This window comes from Hyperoodon ampullatus (genome assembly GCF_949752795.1).
Source record: "Hyperoodon ampullatus genome assembly, chromosome: 12".
Classification (NCBI taxonomy): domain Eukaryota; kingdom Metazoa; phylum Chordata; class Mammalia; order Artiodactyla; family Ziphiidae; genus Hyperoodon; species Hyperoodon ampullatus.
The window spans coordinates 46,243,715-46,267,517 of record NC_136925.1 but is presented as its reverse complement, the minus strand read 5'-3'; the positions used below and the strand labels follow the sequence as shown (position 1 = coordinate 46,267,517).

General features: G+C 37.5%; 1 protein-coding gene and 1 pseudogene across 2 annotated transcripts in view; both read right to left on the bottom strand.

Annotated features, from left to right (window-relative positions):
• Positions 1–3,124: 3,124 nt before the first annotated feature.
• On the bottom strand, positions 3,125–18,678 carry RSPH4A (radial spoke head component 4A; the record flags this gene model as incomplete). Its single annotated transcript, XM_079716469.1, has 6 exons — positions 3,125–3,362; positions 4,872–4,989; positions 8,383–8,542; positions 9,608–10,336; positions 15,333–15,567; positions 18,002–18,678. 6 exons carry the CDS (start codon positions 18,676–18,678, stop codon positions 3,125–3,127), a joined length of 2,157 nt encoding a protein of 718 aa, XP_079572595.1.
• Positions 18,679–18,974: 296 nt separating this feature from the next.
• The window catches only part of LOC307061544 (N(6)-adenosine-methyltransferase non-catalytic subunit METTL14-like), a 34,035-nt pseudogene continuing 29,206 nt past the window's right edge, over positions 18,975–23,803 (bottom strand). The window contains exons 4-5 of the transcript in view: positions 22,878–23,369; positions 18,975–19,091 (exon numbers count right to left, since the gene is read on the bottom strand). The product of the transcript in view is annotated as a N(6)-adenosine-methyltransferase non-catalytic subunit METTL14-like (transcript). The remainder of the gene's footprint in view (positions 19,092–22,877; positions 23,370–23,803) is intronic.

The following is a 23,803-nucleotide window of genomic DNA, read 5'->3' as shown; positions in this document are numbered from 1 at the left end:
TATTCCAATAAAATATCTTGTTTGCATTGTGGGTTTTATATTTCTTATCCATGTTTCAGAAACTGGTTTTGTATTATAGTCATATGACTATTTATTGGGTTCTTACTTGTGTTAGGTATTCTCAGTATTTTGTGTGTATTAATTAGTTTAATCTCCAAAATAGTTCTGTGAGACAAATACTGTTATTAGCCTGTGAGGAAGCTGAAACTCTGAGAGATTAGTAATTTGCCCAAGAAAGTGGTCATCATCCAGAGTGTGAACCCAGACTGCTCACCGCCAGGCTCTTACCATTATAGCATTCTGCTTTCTTCTATTATTATATATGTAATGAAATTCCCTCCTCACTACTTAGAAGTAACCTTAATATTTAATAGGCATAGCTCTAAAAAGAGGGATTTGCTTTTGTTAAATATTTACATTCGTACTTATACAACTGTGATGTAGAGTGTTGTGTTTATTGTGTCCTGTAGGAAAGAAACTTTCAGATTCATGTTGGATTTGCCATGTAAGGTTGCAAGCTAGAATCCTACTCTGGCCAATTTAAGTAGAAGAGAATTCATTCAAATTATCAGAAGCTCTCAGAATCCATAGGTAACTAGGGAACTCTGCCAGAACAAAGGCAACAGTAGGGGCTAGAATATGGCATAATTTACAGCAGGGTCAATCAGGTTAGGAGCAGAGGTAGAATGTCTGCTCAAATTTCAGATTCCAGAGAGGGCACATCTAATTAGCATGTGACCGTATGCCATGGGACAGAGGCAATTTCTCAAAAGGAAATCCGGGTAGATGAAGAAATGGATATTAAATAACAAAAAAGAAAAGCAGTAAGTGTCTACTGCCCCGTGAAAAAATGAACAAGGGCTTCCCTGGTGGCGCAGTAGTTGAGAGTCCGCTTGCCGATGCATGGGACACAGGTTCGTGCCCTGGTCCGGGAATATCCCACATGCCGCAGAGTGGCTGGGCCCGTGAGCCATGGCCGCTGAGCCTGCGCGTCTGGAGCCTGTGCTTCGCAACGGGAGAGGCCACAACAGTGAGAGGCCCACATATCGCAAAAAAAAAAAAAAGAACAACTTATTTGAAAGAAGTTCTATAAATATTATTTATGGCATCAAATACAGAAAGTTGCACTCCAAGAATGAATAATATGTATAGCTGATTCACTTTGTTATAAAGCAGAAACTAACACACCATTGTAAAGCAATTATACTCCAATAAAGATGTTAAAAAAAAAGTTAGTGTGTATTAACAGCAAGAACTGACAAAACCATAAACTTCATATTCTTAAAAAATAATAATAGTATTGCCAGCTGGAAAATTCTGGAAACCATCGTTTCTAATATTCTGTCATCCAGACTGGTAAACAGGTTTCTACTCTATATCCCCATGCAGTTACGCTCCTTCTTGCCATCATTATCTCTTACCTAGACAATGTAATAACCTCCTAAATGGTCTCCCTGTCTTGATCCTCTGTCAGTCCATCTTCCACACGGAAGCCAAACCATTCTAAAATACAAATGCAATTTTGTGACTTCTAGTTCAGTCCTCTTCATTGCTCATGGTTAAAATCCAAACATCCCACACAATCTGGGCCCTGCATACCTCTCCAGTTTCACCTCTCACCACTCTCAAAGTTTCACTCCTTTCAGCCTAAAGACCTTCGCCGAAACACAGCTGGTGCTGCCTAGGGCCCTTACCCCCTTAGTTCTCCTCTTAGAAGAGCTTCCACTTAGAAATGCTTCCTGAACTGCTCAAGTTTGGGTTAAATGCACCTTCTAAGTGTTTGATAAGCAACGTTTCTCAAAGTATAGATTGCTGAGCTGCAAACCGCCAGTCTGTGACAAGATAATTATAGAAGTTACAATTGCTGACATACTTTTATTCTATTTTACACAGATAATAGCCGTGGATTAGCAGGTTTTTTTTAAAATTGGTTCTTCACCACAGAGTTTGACAGACACTGTCCTATGGTATAATATTTGTATCACAATACCTGCTATTCTAATTATCTACCTTTATATGTTTCCCTCCTTGAATGTAAGTGCTAAGTTTTCAGGAGCAATGTCTAGTTTTTAACAGTAGCCCCACAGTGCATGGCACATCACATATAGAACTTAAAAATACTATTTTGGTGAATGGAAATAACTAATTTTAGAAAAGCAGTGGTAGAAAATATCAGTTTGAAGTCTTTGGATGTCCCAGCTAGCCATCTCTGTGCAAATTGTTTTCCCTGAAATCAGATAAAACCAATTTCTGTAGGATGAAAGAAGAGTTACATTGAGACATTTCTTTAAGAAGCAACAAGTAAAAGAGTTAAAAAATTTGAATGTTCCCACAGCCTTTGAGCAGGTGGTGGAGTTACATACTCTCTCCCCACAGTGGGGGCATATATATATAGATGTATATACATACACACAGTATTTGCATACAATATCACAGATTGCTTAAGAACACATGCTCTAATTTAGTTATTATCAATATTTTTGGTCTCAGTATTCCTTGATGCTCAAAAAATATTTAAGTTCCCAAGGAGCTTTTTTTTTTTTTTTTTTTTTTGCGTTATGTGGGCCTCTCACTGCTGTGGCCTCTCCCGTTGCGGAGCACAGGCTCCGGACGCACAGGCCCAGCGGCCACGGCTCACGGGCCCAGCCGCTCCGCGGCATGTGGGATCCTCCCAGACCGGGGCACGAACCCGCGTCCCCTGCATCGGCAGGCGGACTCTCAACCACTGCGCCACCAGGGAAGCCCCCAAGGAGCTTTTGTGGGTTATGTATTTCCATGTTTGCCATATTAGAAATTCAACCTGAGACTTAAAAAGAAAAAAATATAGAGGCACATATTCCATTAGCTGCAGCCATCAGAACAGTAATGTAAGAAAATGTCATTTAGCCTCTGAAAGATCCATTGAGTATCTTTCTAAAAGTACATATTAATAGTTCTACATACAAAATTCCAAATTTTATATTTTCAAGGAATGATATTTTGCACATCAATAGTTGCCTATATATATATATATATATAGGCAACTATATATATATATATATATATATATATATATATATATATCAGTCCCAAATAAGGAGTATGTGTGTATCAGTCTCATAAGACTGGGCTAATTTTATTTTTATTAGTCATAGTCATCTTCCTCATCTCCATCTTCCTCAGTTTCTTCATTTTCCTCTGTTGAATTTACAGCTGCTTCTTGTGCAGCCCTGAAAGCCTGCTCCTCTTCCACACTAGGGTCATCCATTTCTGTAATTTCTGGTCCACTGGGGTACTCTTGATAAACTGGTGGTGGAACTGGAGGTGTATAGCTGTCTGGACTATATTTATGACCCCAGCCTATGTAGAAATTTTCAAACTTTCTGTAAGTTAAAAAAAAATGTAGATCATTATATAATTTTTCAGTAAGAAAAATTGATCCTTTTCTGTAAGGATAAGGTGCTTAGAGTATCATAGTCCCATAATGTTAAAACAGTACAGTATATTTTAAATGCATTAGAGATGAAATATCCCTAAATGATTCTTTTACCACAGGGAATTACTATGATCCAAACTGCTTAAGCTGGTTAAGAAAACATAGGGCCAGACCCTGTCAAAATGTACCCTACACCTGGACCAGAGCCTTTCATCTTTTAATTATTTTCAGAAAAAACAAAGCAACGAAGTTAAACATTACATACTTTCCTTAAAGTTAGAAAGAATTAAGAAGTTGCCAACCTTGAAAACTCTTGGCTGGGTGAGAAGTCGGACTTGTGGTTAACAACCTATGTGTGATTTTTCAGGTCCATCCTTGAGCAATTACAAAAGCTTTACCTAGTTAGGCCTCACTGGGGGAAAACTGCCCTCTCCACCTCAGACTTGGTGCATAGCAAGTGCACTGCAATCTCTAAGAGAGCGTTGTGGTCAAGGATTCTGGCCCCTCTGGCCTGTCATGCTTTTAACACAATTGTGTTCCTGGCCCAGGTGCCTTCATTCCCAGGCCTCTTCATCTGAGGCCTTCAGCAGAGGTCTTCTTCAGGCCCCTTTGCCAAGGCTTCCTAATGAGGGTTGGGTGAGAGAAGGGGAGACCTTATAGACACACTCCCCTACTCTTGACTCAGTAGCCAGTACTTTTCCCTAGCCCTCCCCACCTTTCTCTGGTCACAGGTCCTTAAAACTGCAGGAGCCTTATGTGGGGACTTCCTTGTCATTGAGATGACCCCACAACTCTGCTGACCCATCTGACCTTCCACCAGTGTGCCATTCCATGGGGGCAAATGGAACGGGGTGGGGGAAGGGGGGGAATCAGTTCTTCAACTTGGTTATATCATCACAGTAAGTGATTTTATAAAGGCTTAACATTTTCATTCCTGGCTTGTTGCTTTAATGGCTACTCTGACATTTGACCGCTCAGATCTCCAGCTCAGCCGAGCTTCTGACACTAGGTTATTAAGTACGAAATGGAAGCATAAGACAAATGAAAGTGTATGCTCTGGGTGAGGAATTAAAGGACGTTTACTATCCTCTTATCCTAATTCTTTTGAAAGTGGTAGCCTAAATCATACATATTTTAAATTATCTTTTATCAAGATATCCAACAAAAATGAAGAGATTTAAACTAAATACTGCTTAGAATTACCTCCATGAAATGAATATCAATTACTCAAATAATCACAGAAGAAAAAACATTTTAGCCCCATTAATTGGATAATTCAGATGAAAAGGCAGAAGTCTGAATTACTCTAATGTTCTAAATTTGATGCTTTGTTGTATAAGATGGATGTTGTTTGAATTAATCTTATGCCATACACACTTGACATTCCAGTGATAACTTATAATTTCCAGAAGTTAAATAATCAAAATAATAGCCTTGTAAGTTGTTACATACTTACTTGCCATTGGAAAAGGCATATGCTCCAGTCCAAAGGTTGGATCTAAGGACTGCAATAGCATATTGAGGAATGAGATTTGAGGATAACCGTGTTGTCCAAGGTGGTATATTCTGGATCTCTGTAAACCAAAGAGAAATTCAAAATAGACTTAACTCCTAAATAGACAAGGATATACTGTGTAACAGAAAAGCTGTATTTATAAATCTTAAAGTACACACGACATAAAGTTAAAACATTAGCAGCTTAATATAAGATCAGGAGGGTATTATATGAACGTTGTGGAAAAATGAAATTTGAAAAGAAAAGTGTGTATACATTTGTATATATATATTTGTGTGTGTTTATATGTGTGTGTACATTTGTAAAGCAGAGAAAATAAGTTTTACAAGAGGAGGCCTATGTGGCGGAGGGAAAAATACGTGATGACCAAATCATTATTATGAAAGAGAGCTGGGGTTATAAGCACGAATGCTCCAAAACTGAATAGGAAGAAAAAAAGAATATGAAAGCAATAGTAGATTAGAAAAAAAACAAAAACAGTACCTCATATTTTAACTGTGTCTCGTGTTTATGATCTGTAGAATGCAAAACAAGAATGATAACAAAGATAACTATCAGCATTTCCACTAAGAGGTAGAGCCACCTTATACTTCCTCTGCAGTGCACTCCCGCAACCTCTGTCCTAGACAGTTCTTGGTGGGGCCAGCTACATTACATTCTTTATTCCCACCATGTACTCTGTGTGTGTGTGTGTGTGTGTGTGTGTGTACAGGTTTCCCCCGCTATCCAAAAGTAGAGCATTCCTGTGAAACCTTTTGTAAGCTGAAATGACATAGAGCGAAGAAGCAATTACTTTAGGACACATCTTGCTAATGGATTGACAAGATTAACTGAGATAAAGCATAGAAGCTCACAAGCACAGTTCAAAGCTATGGCAACTTGATGCTGAGATGCTGAGTGTAGTTCCTGGAGAAGGAGCTTGGAGGTGCCCCTCTGACAGATTGAAGTGTGTGCTGCTTCTATAACTGCTCACTGCAAAACAAGTGCTGAACGCTATTTTTGCCTTTTTTTTTTCTTCGTAAAAGAGAACATCTTCTGGATTTCTATCAGTGAAAATAGGTACTAATGTAGTTGTCTCATAAAAGCAAAGTGGTGTAAGGCTATCTTTTGAAAGCAGGAAATACCTGTGTATATATACATGCGTAGTATCAATATAGAGAGAGTATTTGGTATATATATAAAAATATATGTTACATTGTATACATACATAGTATGGCATACCTTGTTTTGTAGTGCTTAACAGGTATGGAGTTTTTTACAAATGGAAATTTTGTGGCAACCCTGCATCAAGCAAGTCTGTTGACACCATTTTTTCCAACAGCATTTGCTCACCTCGTGTCTCTGTAACATTTTGGTAATTCTCTCAGTATTTCAGACTTTTCATTATTATTGTATTTGTTATGGTGATCTGTGATCTTTAATCTTACTATTGTAATTGTTTTGGGGTACCACTAACCATGCCCATGTAAAACAGAACTTAATTCTATAAATATTGTGTGTGTTCTGACTGCTCCAACAATGGTGAATTGTGTTGTGCACCAGGAACTAATATTGTGCTGTAGGTCAATTATACTTCAAAAACAAACCAAAAAGCTCATAAAAGAAGAGATCAGGTTTGTGATTACCGGAGATGGTGGGTTGTTGGAGGGGGAATTGAAATTGAAGGAAGGTGGTCAAAAGGTACAAACATCCTAATAAATAGGTACTAGGGATGTCATGTACAACATGATTAATATAATTAACACTGATGTGTGTTATATATGAAAGGTGTGAATAGAGTAAATCCTGAGAGTTCTTGTCACATCACAAGGAAAATTTTTTTCTTTTTTCTTTTTTAACTATATGAGATAATGGGTGGTGACTAAACTTATTGTGGTTATCATTTTGTGATGTAATTTAGTCAAATCATTATGTCTTACACCTTAAACTTATACAGTGCTGTATGTCAATTATATCACTACAACTGGAAGGAAAAAATAAATAAATGGGAGAATGTAACAAATAAAATTTTTAAAAACCTGTAAAGGATTCACCTTTCTAGATGCCATTAAGAACATATATGATTCATGGGAAGTGGTCAAAATGTCAACATTAACAGGAGTTTGGAAGACATTGATTCCAACCCTCTTGGATGACTTTGAGGGGATCAAGACTTCAGTTGGAGGAAGTAATTGCAGATGTGGTGGAAATAGCAAGAGAACTGTAATTAGAAGTGGTGCCTGAAGATGTGACTGAATTGCTGCAATCTCATGATAAAACTTGATAAGGAGTTGCTTCTTATGGATGAACAAAGACAGTGGTTTCTTGACGTGGACATGGAATCTACTCCTGGTGAAGATGCTGTGAAGATTGTTGAAACGAATACAAAGGATTTACAATATGATATAAACTTAGTTGATAAAGCAGTGGCAGAGTTTGAGAAGATTGACTTCAATTTTCTACTGTGAGTAAAATGCTATCAAACAGCTTTGCATGCTACTGAGAAATCGTTTGTGAAAGGAAGAGTCAATGTGGTAAACTTCCTTGTCGTCTTATTTTAAGACCCAAACCTTCACCAACCACCACCCTGATTAGTCAACAGCCATCAACATCAAGGCAAGACTCTCCACCAGTAAAAAGATTATGAGTCGCTGAAGGCTCAGATGATGGTTAGCATTTTTTAGCAATACAATATTTTTTTCTTCCAGTTTGATCTCTTTTTCTTTGAGTTTGCATGTATATTTGTTTTTTTGAACTATAATTGACCTACAACACTACGTTAGTTCCTGTTACACAACATAGTGATTTTTTTTTTGTGTGTGTGTGTGCTGTACACGGGCCTCTCAATGTTGTGGCCTCTCCCATTGCAGAGCACAGGCTCTGGACACGCAGGCTCAGCGGCCATGGCTCACGGGCCCAGCCGCTCCACGGCATGTGGGATCCTCCTGGACCGGGGCATGAACCCGTGTTCCCTGCATCGGCAGGCAGACTCTCAACCACTGCACCACCAGGGGAGCCCCAACATAGTGATTTTTTTCTATACATTTCAAAATGATCACCACGACAAGTTTAGCCACTTTATATGTCACCATACAAAGACCTTTTTATTTGGACTATATTCCCCACACTGTACATTTCATACCCTTGACTCATTTATTTTGTAACTGGAAGTTTGTACCTCTTAATCTCCCTCACCTAATTCTCTCATCCCCCCCCACAATACAGTATTTTTTAATTAAGGTATGTACATGTTTGGGGAAATAATGTTATTGCACACTTAATAGACTACAGTAGAGTGTAAACAAAACTTTTATATGCACTGGGAAACCAAAAAATTATTGACTCACTTTATTGCAGTGGTCTGGAATTTATCCCGCAATACCTCCAAAGTTTGCTTGTATGTACATGTGTACATACTTATGTATGCCTATACACACACACACCCACACCCACATATAGTGTGTAAAATTACCTAAATCTTCAGAGATTGGTGTCAAGAGAGGAGGCCCTACTTCCTGTTCTATGTAGTCAGGCTCTTCTCTTTCTTCTTCTTCTTCTTCTTCTTCTGCTTCTGCTTCTGCTTCTTCTTCCTCCTCACTTTTTTGCATGGGGTTGAACCAATTACAGCGACCCTGGGTATAAATATTGGAAGATTTAGTAGTCTAACAAGGACCTTAAAGTATCAAAATATTCTTTTGGATTGAAGTAATTATCTGCATGACATCCCATTATGTGGCATATTGATCATTCATTCAACATATATTTACCAAAAGCTGTTTTGATCAATGTTATTTTAAGCAAAGACTGTACTATTTCAAGAATCTGCCCACTTCTTGAAGTTACAGAACATTTATATATTAAAATCATTAGAACCTTTGTGAAGAAGGTATCATTTTACTGATTTATGTGAAGGTAAGGTACTATTATTATTATTAATAACAAAAATGTGATAATAAGATTAGGTATGGAGTTTGGGGCTTATAATTTCTCATTTAATTAACTCATCTAGAGGTATTTAAGAATATCTCATGTACATCAAAGTATATTGAAGATTTTTTACCTACAGATGAGACAGTTTAACAGATTGATTAAGAGTATGGACTCTGGATCCATTCTGCCCATTCACATCTGACCCTGTTGTTTATTAGCTGTATTCCCCCTGTGACATTTCTTAAACCCTCTGCCTTAATTTCCTCATCTGTAAAATAAGGATATTAGTCTTTCATACAGTTGTGAGTTTTAAATGAGATAATACATATAGAGTGCTATTAAGAACAACTGGCAGAATAGGTTCTATATAACTGTTACAGAACACTGTTTACTTGTTTTTGTTAGAATCTTTTATCATTCTTGGCAAAAAAAGTTCCTTGTATTATAAAAATAGAATAAAAGAACTCCTACCAAAATTAATGTACCATCTATATTTAACATATAAAAAATAATTTCACAACACACCTAAATCTAAATCCTTATGTAACTTGTCAAATACTCCATAGAAATATTTATTTTATTTACATTTGAATCACAGATCTATACTACTTGGCAATTACACAGTACTCTGTGTTTTCACTAGGTTTTTTAATTGTCTCTGTCTGGAGTCTGAAGGCCTTTGTCTTGTATATATTGTATGCATTGTAGACAGAATTTAATAAATATTTGCTGACTAGATGATAGATTGAGAATTGCAAAGCCCCTACCTGAGGGAGTATATGTTGTACATGATGAACCCAATTGGATAGGGATTCCACTAGATCAATCACTTGGATGCCTTCAAAATCGGGGTTTTCTTCAAAGCTATCTCGCCTGCCTTCTGTTTCTTCCTCCTCTTCTCCTTCTTCTTCACCAAAATGATAGAATCCTAGAGGGCTAACCTGAGTCCCTGCTGAAATTCTGGCAATTTGTGCTCGTAAGTAATTACTCTCATTTCCTGGGAAGGGTGGGTAGCTTATGATGGGGGTATCCAATCGCCCGGTGAAAAATTTCTTGATTTTTCTTGCAATAACAATTTGTGCAGGTGTAACTGCTGGTAACTTCACCCATGGTCTTCCTGGTTCATTGCAAACAAAGTAGACATATTTGTTGGCACCTGTTCTGCTTTCTTCCTTTGGAATAGCCTGTGGGGCCTTGTAAAAGGACCTTGGTAATTCATCTTCATCAGCTTCATTGTCTCCATTGTCCCTCTCTTCAGGTACCTCTTCCTCTTCCACCTCTTCATCTTCTCCCTCACGGAATTCCACTTCAGCTACAATATAATTCATTTCCAGACCTAAGATCTTACCCCAGAAACGACATTTTTGGATTGGGTGGGTGTCAGTAAGCTGCTTGAGGGCAAGAAATATGCGATAAGTCTCATCTGTGCCCAAACCAACTCCAGCTTGTTCAAAATAAAAAGCTGACTCCATTACATTTGGAAGAGAGTGTTCTGCCTGGGAATACAATTGCTGTGATTAATATTTTATCCATAAGAGAACTGCTTGCAGTCTACATTAATGTGATCCCTATTTTTAAAAACCATGACATTTTTCACAGAACTAGAACAATTAATTCTAAAATTTATATGGAACTACAGAAGACCCAGAATTGCCAGAGCAATCCTGAGGAAAAAACAAAGCTGGAGGTATAACCCTCCCAGACTTCAGACAATACTACAATGCTATAGTAATCAAATCAACATGGTTTTGGCATGAGAATAGAGAGCCCAGAAATAAACCCACACACCCATGGCCAATTAATCCACGACAAAGGAGATAAGAATATACAATGGAGAAAAGACAGTCTCTTCAGCAAGTGGTATTGGGAAAGCTGGACAGCTACATATAAATCAATGAAATTAGTACACTCCCTCAAACCATATACAAAAATAAACTGAAAATGGCTTAAAGACCTGAATATAAGTCACAACACCATAAAACTCCTAGAAGAGAACATAGGCAAAACATTCTTGGACATAAATCATAGCAATATTTTCTTAGATCAGTCTCCCAAGGCAAAAGAAATAAAAGCAAAAATAAACAAATGGGACCTAATCAAACTTACAAGCTTTTGCATAGCAAAAGAAAATATTAACAAAACATAAAGACAACCTAGGGAATGGGAGAAAGTATTTGCAAATGATGCTGCTGACAAGGGGTCAATATCCAAAACATACAAACAGTTCATACAACTCAATATCAAAAAACAAACAACCCAATCAGAAAATGGACAGAAGACCTAAATAGACATTTCTCCAAAGAAGACATACAGATGGCCAACAGGCACATGAAAAGACGCTTAAAATCTCTAATTATTAGAGACTACAAATCAAAACCACAATAGGTATCACCTCACGCTGGTCAGAATAGCTATCATCAAAAAATTTACAAGGAGAAAAGGAACTCTCCTACACTGTTGATGGGAATGTAGCCACTATGGAAAACAGTATGGAGGTTCCTTTAAAAATTTAAAATAGAGCCACCATATGATCCAGCAGTTCCATGCCTGGGTATGTATCTGAAGAAAACAAAGACACTAACTGCAAAAGATACGTGCACCCTGATGTTTATAGCAGCACTATTTACAATAGCCAAGACATGGAAACAACCCAAGTTCCCATCAACAGACGACTGGTTTAAGAAGATGTGGTATGTGTATACAATGGAATACTGCTCAGCCATAAGAATGAACTATTGCCATTTGCAGCAACATGGATGGACCTAGAGAATATCATACTAAGTGAAGTAAGACAGGAGAAGACAAATATTATATATCACATGTAGAATCTAAAAACTAATGTAAATGAATCTATATACAAAACAGAAACAGACTCACAGACACAGAAAACAAATTTATGGTTACCAAAGGGGAAAGGGAGGGGAGGGATAAATTAAGAGTATGGGATTAACAGATACAAACTATTATGCATAAAATAGACAAGCAACAAGGATTTACTGTATAACACAGGGAACTATATTCAATATCTTGTAATAACCTATCATGGAAAAAAAAAGTCCAACATCCTCTCCTTATAAGAAATATTTAAGTGGCCCCTTTACTATCTTGAAATAATAAAATATAGTATACAGTAATATGTATAAAATAGATAACCAATAAGAACCTGTAGTAAAAAAAATAAAATTCAAAAAACATTTAAAAATAAAAAGCCATATTTGCCAGGTAAATAAATAAATATAGCAAAACCTACCTACAGATATTTAGAAAAAAATTTTTATAAATATATGTTTATGCTTGTTTTTATATATTATCATACATTTACTTAATAAATATTTATAATATGGATATGGTAAGATATAGGGTAAATAAAAATCAATATGGGTGTAATATACAGGATAAATAAAAGGAATGTATGATAAGATAAATGCTCAGGCATGACTACATTTGAAGACATAATTTAGTTATATGCTTGTTTCTACTTATGATAAATAATTTTGGGTTTAAAATGAGAAAAGCAGAAATAATTCCAAAAAAGAAGTACAGGAAAATAAAAACAGAGTCTCAAGTGAACTCTAGAAAAACATTTTTGAGAAAGTAGAAAATAACCTTAACTGAGCTAGGGATAACTTGGCAAGACAACCTTTAGAACCTGAGAAATTAAGAGCACTTTGCTATTCTTACAAATGATCTGCTCTTATTTGTATTATAACTTGAGTTAAAAAATAGAGTGTCAAAATAATCATAATGACTTTTTTCAATCCTAATCTCATCTGGTTGTAAGACTTTCTTTGGGATCTATTGCACCATGCGCTCTGATCCTACTCTTCTATAACTATTTCTTCTTAGTCTTTTTAATTAATTGAGGCCTAAATATCGGTGTCCTCAAAATTTCAGTCATCTCATCACTCAGTACTTTATGCTTAGAAGATTTCTCCCACACCAACCCAAGTGATATGTGGTTTTTAAAATCTACTTCTCTCACTCTGACTTTTCTCCTACATTTCACAACCTTATTCCTAGCCAACTACGAGAACTTTCAATCTGAACATTTTCCAAAGATATCACCATCACTCAGTTTCCAGAACTAGAAAGTTCAGTCATCCTTGCTCCCTCTGACTCCCTTGATTCTCATATTTAGTTAAAGTCCTATTGATTCCACCACCTAAAAAGCTGTTGGCATTATCCCCTCCTCTTTAACATGCTAGTCTCCACCCAGACTACTTGTCCTGTCACGGAAGTCTTCTAATACTGTCTTCCTTGTCCCCATTCAAACCCTTCTTCTTTCATTCTGCTCCACATTACTACCAAAGTTATGTTCCTAAACCATAAGTCAGACCATGCTTTCTCTACTAAAAACCTCTATTAATTTCCCACTGTATGCAAGAGATCAATTTCTTATCAATACACGGTGAGCAGTCTAGCTTTAAAGCACCTTGCTTGCTTCATTTCCTTCACTCAAAATCCCTCAAATCTGAAGTCAGTTTCCCAAATGCTAAATAGTCTTTCCTGACATTTTATTGTGCTTTTGTCCCAGAATTTTATGCCTTATAGTCTTCACCTGGTGAACTTCTACTTATCCTTCATGATCCAAATGAAATATCACTGCCATTACACAGCATTGCCCAGATCCTAATAGCAGAGTTCGTTGCTTATAGCTTTTCAGAACAACACAGTAGTAACTGCTACTATTCATTAAGTTTCTAGGATGTGCCAGATCCTTTATGTATAGGACCTCTACCCCTCAAGTTGTTGCCATGTGATTATCCCTGAGGCTTGGAAATGTTTAGTCATTTAGAGTCACACAGGGAATAAGTGATTGAACTAGGATTCAAATTCAGATCTAATTCAAAAGCCCCTGTTTTTTCCACCATATCTCTATTACTGCAGTAGTCAAATAACTTTAATCTTTTTTACCTCTTTCACTAGACTGTGACCAACGTAAAGTTAGAAAAGTCTTTTCTATGTGTATATCTCAGTACCTAGCATGCAGTAGGTATGTTTGCAAATCAATGGGTGAAGGAATAAATGACTGCTGAAGACTAAGAACAGGAATTCTGGTGTGGTCAAAGACATGAATAGAAATATTAATACTCTAAACATATCAGTCTGGGACAGAGTTCCAAGAGCTACCTGTCTTCCTGTTCCTGAATCTTTCTACTCTCTGAGGTAGAACTTTTTATCTTCATCTGATGATTTGGTTCATCCTTTCTCTAAAACCAATCCTACTCTTTATTAGGAGGAATTGAGGGAGTCTGGTTAAGAGGCTCAGGTTCCAGGATCAAAACAGCTTATCTGTATTCTCATCCCAAAACCCAGTTCAGAACACAGATCCCTGCCTTGTAATACTGTGCCTATAGATAGTGCAGTGCCCTATTCTCATACTGGAGTCTAACCTTCTTTGATAAACTCCTGCATGAGAGTGCCTGCCTTCTGTTGGATCCCCACATGCTGTTTGCTGCCAGACTTGTCAATACTATATGTGGCTACATAATCAAGTGTTTGGAGTAAGATATTTTTAGAAAAGGTCAGCCAATATCAAATCCTTGACACCTATCGCTTGTTCCTTCTGAGTATTCTATATCTCACTGTGTCAATTTGTGTCTCCCTATAACAGCTAAGGCGCTCTAGAGGGTAAAGCTACTGTGCATATCCCTACTCCTCCTCCTTTCTTTGACTGAAATCCATGTCCTTTTCTGAACATATGTTACTCCAAACATCAAATTTGCAAGTATGAGGACAGTTTTAAATAGTCTAGTAGTAACAGAACATAGAAGCTCAGTAGATGTACAGTAAAAATTACTCAGTAGAATAAACTGCAAATATGCAGGCATTTAGGAAACAGTAGTGTATACTGATTTGAAATATTTGGAGGTAAAATTTCAGTAATACAGCTGATTTTATTCTCGAATGATACCTTTTTATCTCTGTCACCAACTTTGTAAATATTTTCAACAATTTATCTATGGGGATTAAAAGAAATATTTTATTTCTCTCCTCTTCTATTATGTCTCATTGACATAATATATATACTGTCAAGACACAATATGAAGAAGTAGCCTTGGAAGAGAATGCAAATGACATTAGAAGTTCTTTTAATTTTTCCAGTAAATTAAAGGAGAAAATATGCAACTTGATTTAAAGCCTAATTTTAAATTATGTGACATTTATTCATTCATTCAGCAAATATTTAATAAGAAACAGCTACACACTCAGATCTGTACCAGGTACTTTGGAGAATTTAAAGGTGAAGAAAACTTTTTTTCTGATATCAAGCAGTTTAACCCTACAAACATATAAAACAGCTAAGCCTCTGAAATACTAAAACACTGTGTGAAAACATAAGAAACTCTAACCAAGGAAATGAGTGGTGTGAAATGAGGCTGCAATACTATTTAGTAAGCTATAAAAGGCAGTGGATATGAATTTAAAGCCACACCCCACTCACCTCAAAACCCTAAGGTTGACCTATTCAAATTTACAGGAGTGACTTACTATTTCATCTTCCATTTCTTGGTCAGCTCCTTCTAAATTTCCCTGGAGAAAAAGAGCTTTTTGCTTCTCTGCTATTTCATAGGTTGGAAGCATCTCATTCTCATTTTGGAGTGTATCCAGTTTTATACTAAAATGTTCCATCTTCACCTCTTGGCTAACATTTTCAATGATGTCCACAGCATTTTCAGGACGCTTATCTAAGACCTTGGTCAGCATTTCAGAAAGATGATCATATCTACCCAAAAAGAGAAAATTCCAGATAATAACCCTGTCAAAAGCATTTGAAAAACATTTCATGCATTCTCGGTGGGTTTTTAGGAAACTTCAAGAACTCGAAGACTTCAGAGATTTTTAGTGGGAAAATCACAGTAACTTCTACCACTGCCAAGAAAAACTTTGAGCATAAGATAAATCAAAGCAAGTTCTCTATTTTTTTTTTTTTTTTTGGCAGTGCTGAATGGCTTATGGGATCTTAGCTTCCTGACCAGAGATTGAACCCGCACACCCTGCATTGGAAGGCGAAGTCTTAACCACTAGACCGCCAGGTTAGTTATTTTATTTTTTCTTTAATATCTGTATCTATCTAACGGATCTTAAGAATGTCAGAGAAAAATATGTAGATTATATGGGCAACCAATGTGAAGGCCAGTTTACAAATATTATATATGAAGAATATCATATTCTTTCTCAAAATATTGCTATTTTTATAAATGAACAGAAATATTATGACTGGCAAAAAAGAAGCAAGCAATTATTTTCTGTAGACTTTTTATTCAACATGTGAAATATTATATTTTAGGCAAATATTGTTTTAATTGCAACAACAACAAAAAAACAGCTTTCATGGCTGTCAAATAAGGTCTGCATATAGGAGATGGAGTTAAAGTTGTCCTTTACTAAAAGCCATTTTTAACTACAGGCTCTAAAGCACTTAGAAGATAATAGTGAATATTATGGAAGGTATTCATTTGTTACCTCAGAGACTTAATATTTGGAAATTAAATTAAATTTAGCTATTTAAGTAATGTCAGTTACAAAATCATTCAGTAAATGAAATTTTCCCGTTTTTTGTTTAGTATTCAGTTTTAAATTGTGAACTTTCAAGTGTTTATAATGAGCTCTTTTGGCATTTTATCAAAGTTTGTAAATTCATGCTTGTTATTTAACCCAGGGAATTGTGACAAGAAGTTTATATCAGTAATTCAAATAGAATCCACTGCTAAGCAGCAAATCACATCCCTGAAATGTAAGTAAATTGTAGTTCAAAACAGTAATTTATAAATAATATTTTAATTTGGGTTTTGTGAAGATTTCTCGCATCAAACATTCATTGGTTTCTTATTCTTCAAACTTTAAAATTATACCTCATATTTTTAAAAGCCAAGTAATAGCTACAAACATTTGCCACATACTGTATATTGAGTGGGCATTCATTTAATGTTTGCTGATTAATCAGGAGGCATCTCAGCAAATTACGTGGTGGATTAACTAGATTCAAAAGGTCCAGGCTGTGTTTCCTGTACTTCCATTCATTAATTCATTCTTTATTCAGTAAATAGCTGATAGCACTGTGCTAGGCATTAAGTATATAGTGGTGTACAAAACTCACATGGTCCCTGCACTCTGAAGGCCTGCACTTTAGTGAGAGAGTCAGACATTAAATATAAGTCTATAAGTCTATGTACAATTATAAATGTCCTTACGTGCTATGAAGGAAAGAACAGGCAGTTATAATAGAGTTCTGTGGAAGCTGACTTCTAAAAGATGAGAAGCCAGCCAGGAAAAGACTTAGAAAGACTTAGGGCAGAAGCCTTTCAGGCAGAGGGAGCAGCATGGGAACTGAAGAGGCCATGTGGCTAAAGCATAGTGAGGGAAAGGTAAGAGTCAGTGAGTGCTGTAAGCCAGAGAAATCTTGAGCAAATTAATTTTTCCATGACTTGGTCCCCTCACTTAAAAAACAAGTGGATTGTATTAGATGTTTTCTCAAGTCCCTTCTAGCCCTAAAATTCTGTTGACTCTATTGTTATGTAACCCTGGCAACAAGAATCTCTAGAAATCTATACTCAACCATAAGATCTGAATTTTAGCTATAATGGGATGGTCAGAACATTCCTGGGCCATTGATCACCACATTTTAAGAGATCTGGATAAAATGGCATGTATTTTTGGGTGGCCTGTGTAGCGACCAATTCTCCTGGTTTGCCTAGGACTGAGAGGTTTCTCAGGATGCAGAACTTTCAGTGCTCAATCAGGACAGTTCCAGGTTAACGCAGGTAATTTATCACCCTAGCACTGGCCTGGGTGGGGACTCAAAACCAAGCCATATAAGCACTTAGAATGCTTAGATTTTGGTAGACAGTCCTTTTTTACAAGCATCTTGGAGAGATGCTTGGACTTCACTGTCTTTATGGCTTCTTTCAAACACCAGACTCCATAATTCCTAGATTTTATTTCTGTGCACCTAGGGTCTTTAAAGAAGCTAGAAGAATCTCCACCAGTGACCTATTTTGAGTCCTATGATACAAAGAATTATTAAGTCACTCTCTCACTCATACAGACTTTTCAGATATATTTCCATTCACCCACAGAAACACATCCCCACACAGAGATACTCATACCCCCTTTCCTTTGCCAAATTTCTCCCCCAGCCCCCTTCCTCCAAGACTTACAGATTTAAGCCCGACTTGCTACTGGACTTTAGTAGGTAAGCCTTAGCATTCTGAATGGCGATCTCAAGCATGCTGGGGGCCACTTCAGAAGCCCCAGACTCAGGCTGATCCAGATCATAGTTACTGTTTGAGTCTTCTTGAAAAATGTCAAATCTCAGCTCTTTCCGTTTAGAGTTGTTGTAGCTCACATCCCTCGGTCCATACAGGTGACATTTGGTTTGCTGAGATTGATGAAAAAAAGTGTTTCCCTCTGATTGGCATGTTTGATGAGGAGTTGATTCTTCTTTATCAGATGATTGTTCCAAATGGTCAAAGTGAGCTGTCCCAGCTTCAGAAATCACACTAGTGGTGTTGTCTGACTGCCATGGTGCCATAAGGTCCTGCGCGGCCAGAGCCAGGGGAGAAGGAGTAGAGGAGGGCTCCTGAGATGGGGAAGGTGGAGATGACACACCTGGTCCTACGAGGTCATCCACAGGCGTGCTGGCTCCAGATTGGGGGATCCCAGGAGGGCTGCTCTTGGACTGAGGTCCAGTTTCCAGCCCCTGCTCCGACTCTGAGGCCTCGGATAACCCAGGTTCAGGATCTTGGGAGGTTGTTTCCATTTCTTCCCACGGCCGCCTTGTTTCCCCAAGTTCTTGGTGTTCTATTTTTTGTTTCAGGGGGGTCGAGTCTTCCATGGAAGGAGTCAAGAGAAAAAAAGTTCTGGATGAAGGGGGCGTGCAGGTATGGAAGGAGGCAACGCAAGGCAGTGGCTTTGCTTAGGTCTGCTAGGCGATTTCTGGGTCCTAGTTGCTCTGCAAGTCGCAGCGTCCTATCTCCATAGCAACACCAGGCAGGGTTCCCCTAAGAGAAATAACACACATCTGTTGCCAGGATTCTAGGGAGGGGACCAAGAAAGATGAAAATCCTAGATGTGTGATTTGGTGGAGCCTCTGCTCCTCTACCTGGCTCAGCCAATCCAATCTGCAGTCCATCAGTCGCGGTTGGAAACCTGAGAACTGGTCGGACGCAGAGAGGAGGAGCCGCGACCCGGCGGGATGATTTTCAGGGTCTGATAGTTTGATTCAAGTTGCACGTTGAGGAGTGAGTCCTGCATTAGTGGAGGGACAATACATTTACAGAGCTTGTATATGTGTGTGTGTGTGTGTGTGTGTGTGTGTGTGTGTGTGTGTGTGTGTGAGAGAGAGAGAGAGAGAGAGAGAGGGAGGGAGGGAGAGAGAAAGGAGGGATGAAGGGACGGAGGGAGGGGGAGACCTTGGTAATGTTGAGGTGCAGGTGACAATGAGACTCTAGTGTGCAGAACATCAGAGTCCAAGATTCACTTAGATGGCAAAGGTGTCTCATCTGTGCCAACCAAACTTGGGCAACTTTTGAACAATAAACAAGGAAGTCCTTATTTTTGCCCTTCTCCCTCATGTGGAATCTGCCAGATGAGTAGGCAGAAAATTACCTTCAAGGAGACGGCAGTGCAGAAGCTTACCCTATATAAATAGACAATTCATGGGTTACCTGTTTCCTAATAGTTGAAATTCAAATTAACCCTAAAGCTATATTAGTATAGTGTAATCTTTATTTGATAATATGAATGTGAATTCATAATTTTGCAATATTTAAGATCATGACTATTCATTCATATTATTCCATCTCCAACATAAAGAAGGTATAGCGGATGGAACCATATCTGGCCTTGACTAAAAACTGTAAATTAAAGTCTTTTTTTTTAAGATTACAATTAAAAAAAATTTTTTTTGGCCACGTGGCTTGTGGGATTTTTAGTTCCCTGACCATGGGCAGTGAGAGTAGAAGAGTCCTAACCACTGGACCACCAGGGAATTCCCTAATTAAAGTCTTTAATGTTAATTTATTCTGTATCTCTCTCTCTTTTAAAATAAACCAATTAATACTTGATATAACTTCCAATTAGCAACATGTTGGTCATAAATTCTAATTTCATGAAAGAGCATCATACTTACCTCCCACCCCCAATTTGGTGGGAGAAGCACAGAACTCTTCAATCATTTGTTCAAAGCTGTGGATATTTACCCTTCCCAAAATACACATGGGTGTGCACACACCAAATGTTGCATGTAATTTCTTCTGGTTCAGGGACTCCTTGAAGTCAGAGTCCCAGATTAGAACTCTTGGAATAAGACTCGGAAAAACAAAATGAAAGGTAAACTGGAATTATAAATTGGAGATTTTTTGTAATTGATACAAGGGTTGAAGGGGGGATAGCATTTTTTCCCCATCATAGTTCTATTTTCTCCACCCTTGAAGCTGACAAGATATGATGGAGGCTTTTTTCTTGGACTGACAAGCCAGAGCAGGGTGGTAGGACCAGAAGAAAGGCATGATAAGGAACAGTTTTTTGCATCTATATTCATGAGAGATCTTAGTCAGTAGTTTTCTTTTCTGCAATGTCTTTGTCTGGTTCTGTTATTAGAGTAATTCTGGCTTCATAGAATGAATTAGGAAGTATTTCCCCTGCTTTTATTTTCTAGAAGAAATTATAGAGAATTGATCAAATTCACCTGTGAACCCATCTGGGCCTGTTTTCAAAGATTATTAATTATTGATTCAATTTCCTCATATATATGCCTATATATGTGTGTGTGTGTTTTGGCAGAGTGTGTTTTTCAAGGAATTGGTCCATTTTATCTAGGTTATCAAATTTACAAGCATAGACTTGTTCATAGTATCTTGTATTATCCTTTTAATGTCCATGGGATCTCTAGTGATGATACATCTTTAATTTTCGATTTAGTAATTGCATCTTCTCTCCTTTTTTTCTTTTTCTTAGCCTGGCTAGAGGCTTATTAATTGACTGACTTTTTCATAGAACCAGTTTTTGGTTTTGGTGATTTTCTGTTTTCAATTTCATTCGTTTCTGCTCTAATTTATACTATTTCCTTCTTTTGCTTACTTTGGATTTAATTTGCTCTTTTTTTTCTAGTGCCCTGAGGTGGAAGCTTAGACAATTGAAGCTTAGGTGATTTAGATCTTTCTTCTTTTCTGATATATGAATTCAATTCTGTAAATTTTCCTATAAGTATTGATTTTGCTGTATCCCACAAATTTTAATGTTACAATTTCATTTTCATTTATTTCAAAATATTTTGAGATTTTTTCAGCTATTTTTCTGTTATTGATTTATAGTGTAATTCCATTGTGGTCTGAGAGCAGGCATTGTATGATTTTAATGTTTATTTTCTTTATCCTTTAAATTTGTTGAAGTGCTTTTATGGCCCAGAATGTGGTCTATCTTGGTGAATGTTCCATATGAGCAGAAAGTGTATTCTGTTATTGTTGGAAGAAGTAGTCTATAGATGTCAATTACAGCCAGTTGATTGATGGTATTGTTGAATTCAACTATGTACTTATTGATTTTCTCCTTGCTGGATCTGTCCATTCTGATAGAGATGTGTTGAAGTCTCCAACTACAATAATGGATTCATTTATTTATCCCTGCAGCTTTATCAGTGTTTGCCTCATGTATTTTGACCCTCTGTTTTTAGGTGTGTAGCCATTAATGATTGTTATGTCTTCTTGGAGAACTGATCCCTTATCATTATGTAATGACCTTCTTTATCTCCGGTAACTTTCCTTGTTCTGAAGTTGCCTTTGTCTGAAATTAATATAGCCACCCCTAGTTTCTTTTAATGAGTGTTAGCATGGTGTATTTTTGCCCATCCATTTACTTTATTCTATATGTGTCTTTATATTTAAAGTGGGTTTCTTGTAGATAACATGCTTCAAGACCCCACAGTTGTATAGGCCCCTTCCCATGCCCTCTACTTAATTTTGAATTCATAAATTTGCAGTCTTTTTCTTAAGAGACCCCTCCAAATTATATAAGCTTTAGGCACCACAAAGCCTGGATCTGCCCTATTCCTGTATAGGAATCAAGAGGAAGCTCATACAAATAAAAAGTAACCCTGTGTCCTGATTTAAATTGATAACTTTACAGATTAACAGTCTAGTTCTCTTGGGTGACCAGCTCTCTTATGTTAGCTTGAGGTGAATAGATGTAATTCATTTATGACTTAGTTAATTTTATGTGCAGTCTTCTATAGAACCCTATTTTACAGTGAGAAATTAACACTTTTGAAAACACATATGTGCTATGTTGTTGATATAGAATATTTCATTTGACCCCTACTGGAACCCCAAACTGTAGGAATTACGGTCCCCAACTCTATCTCAGAGTATTAAAGTAATTTGTCCAAGGTTATACAGCTGGAAAGTTTGCATCTGGGATTTTAAATGAGTTCTGACTGACTCTAGAGCTCGTGGGGCCTCCATACAACACAGCTGTAGTGTTCTTTTTATTTTTCCTAAATTGATATTTGATTTTACCAAGATCATCCATAGAATCAAAGCTAGAGATAAGTGTGAGGGATAAGATACTCAGAAACTTTTCAAATAAATTACTTGGTAATAAGAAATTTAACATAATGCACTGCATTTTTCCATTTTCCACAATATAAAATTATCGATGAGGACTATTTAAAAGAATTGTTCAGCTCTAAATAGGTGGTGGCAACAACATTTTCTTCTGCATAGTAACTTTTCACTTCCTCATACAATTAACATTGCTATTCCTCCTCATACATATCCAAGTGGAAAAATTTGTCATGGGCTTGTGCAAGGGCCAGAAAAATAAAAATAGAGCATGTCCTCTCCTAACTTCCTGTTTGGCTAATTGTAAACTCAGTTAACATTTTGGGGATGGATTTATAAAATCCATGCAAAAATGCATAGTTTGCAACTATGCAAAAATGCATAGTTTTGCCAAGCATTTGCAAAACAGCAGAATTCCTTAATCCTTAGGCATCAATTTCTACAGCATCTTCCAAATGCCTTAAACTCTGCTCACCCCCATCTGTGACTCTTCTGGCTGCGGCGGGGCCCAGTCATCACAGTCCGGAAAAGCACCGTAGGAGTAGCCCTGACAGCCTTGGTATACTCTGTATACGATGATCGGGTGGTAAAATCTGGGGAGAAACAGCAGGATGCCAACAGTCAGAACTGGAAAGGCTCGGTTGGTGCCAACTTTGCTGATGTAGCCTGCCAGCAGGAGGCAACCCATAATAATGGGAAAAACACCAGTCAAAAACTGTAAGGAGGCGCAGGCAGTGGCCTTATAAGGAATGTTAGTAGGGCTTTTCTTGAACTTGGAGATCTCAGGACACCTGGACATTTTTTCGATTGAAGCTCGCTTCGGCAGGTGAAGTTTCCTCTGACAGTTAATGTGTCCATCATCAGTGCTGGAGAGCTTTGAGTATTTCACTTTGCTGCTGGGGATCCCAGCAGACACGTTGGTGAGAGTGGGCACCATAACCAGCAGAGTGGGTGGGGAGCTTGCTCGCTGCCACACAGGGCGGAGGCGTCGAGGCCAGGGCGCCCACCCAACGGCCGCCTGGCCACGCAGTGGGTTGCCTCAGCCTCTCTCCTTCATCTGCCTCCCCCTAACTAACTGTTTCTGGGAGACTGCCCTGTTTTTTATGGAATCTGTCTTTTATCGTACAAGGTTGACATTACTTTGATAATCTGTTGTTATATTGGCTCTATTTGTTTATTTTCTTAAGCCAGTTCTAGTAAACTCCCAAATTCCTTTGTGATCGAAAATCTGCATTTTAACAATCCAAACATTCACACTAAAAATTCAGAATCAAAAAAATAAGTGATAAAGCACTGTCTTGGTTTCCATGAATGTTTTATCTCAACCTCCAGAGAAGGCTTCATGGGATGTTATTTGACTCCCAGTTAAAAGATCCAATTAAGCCCTACTAACCTGCCAGA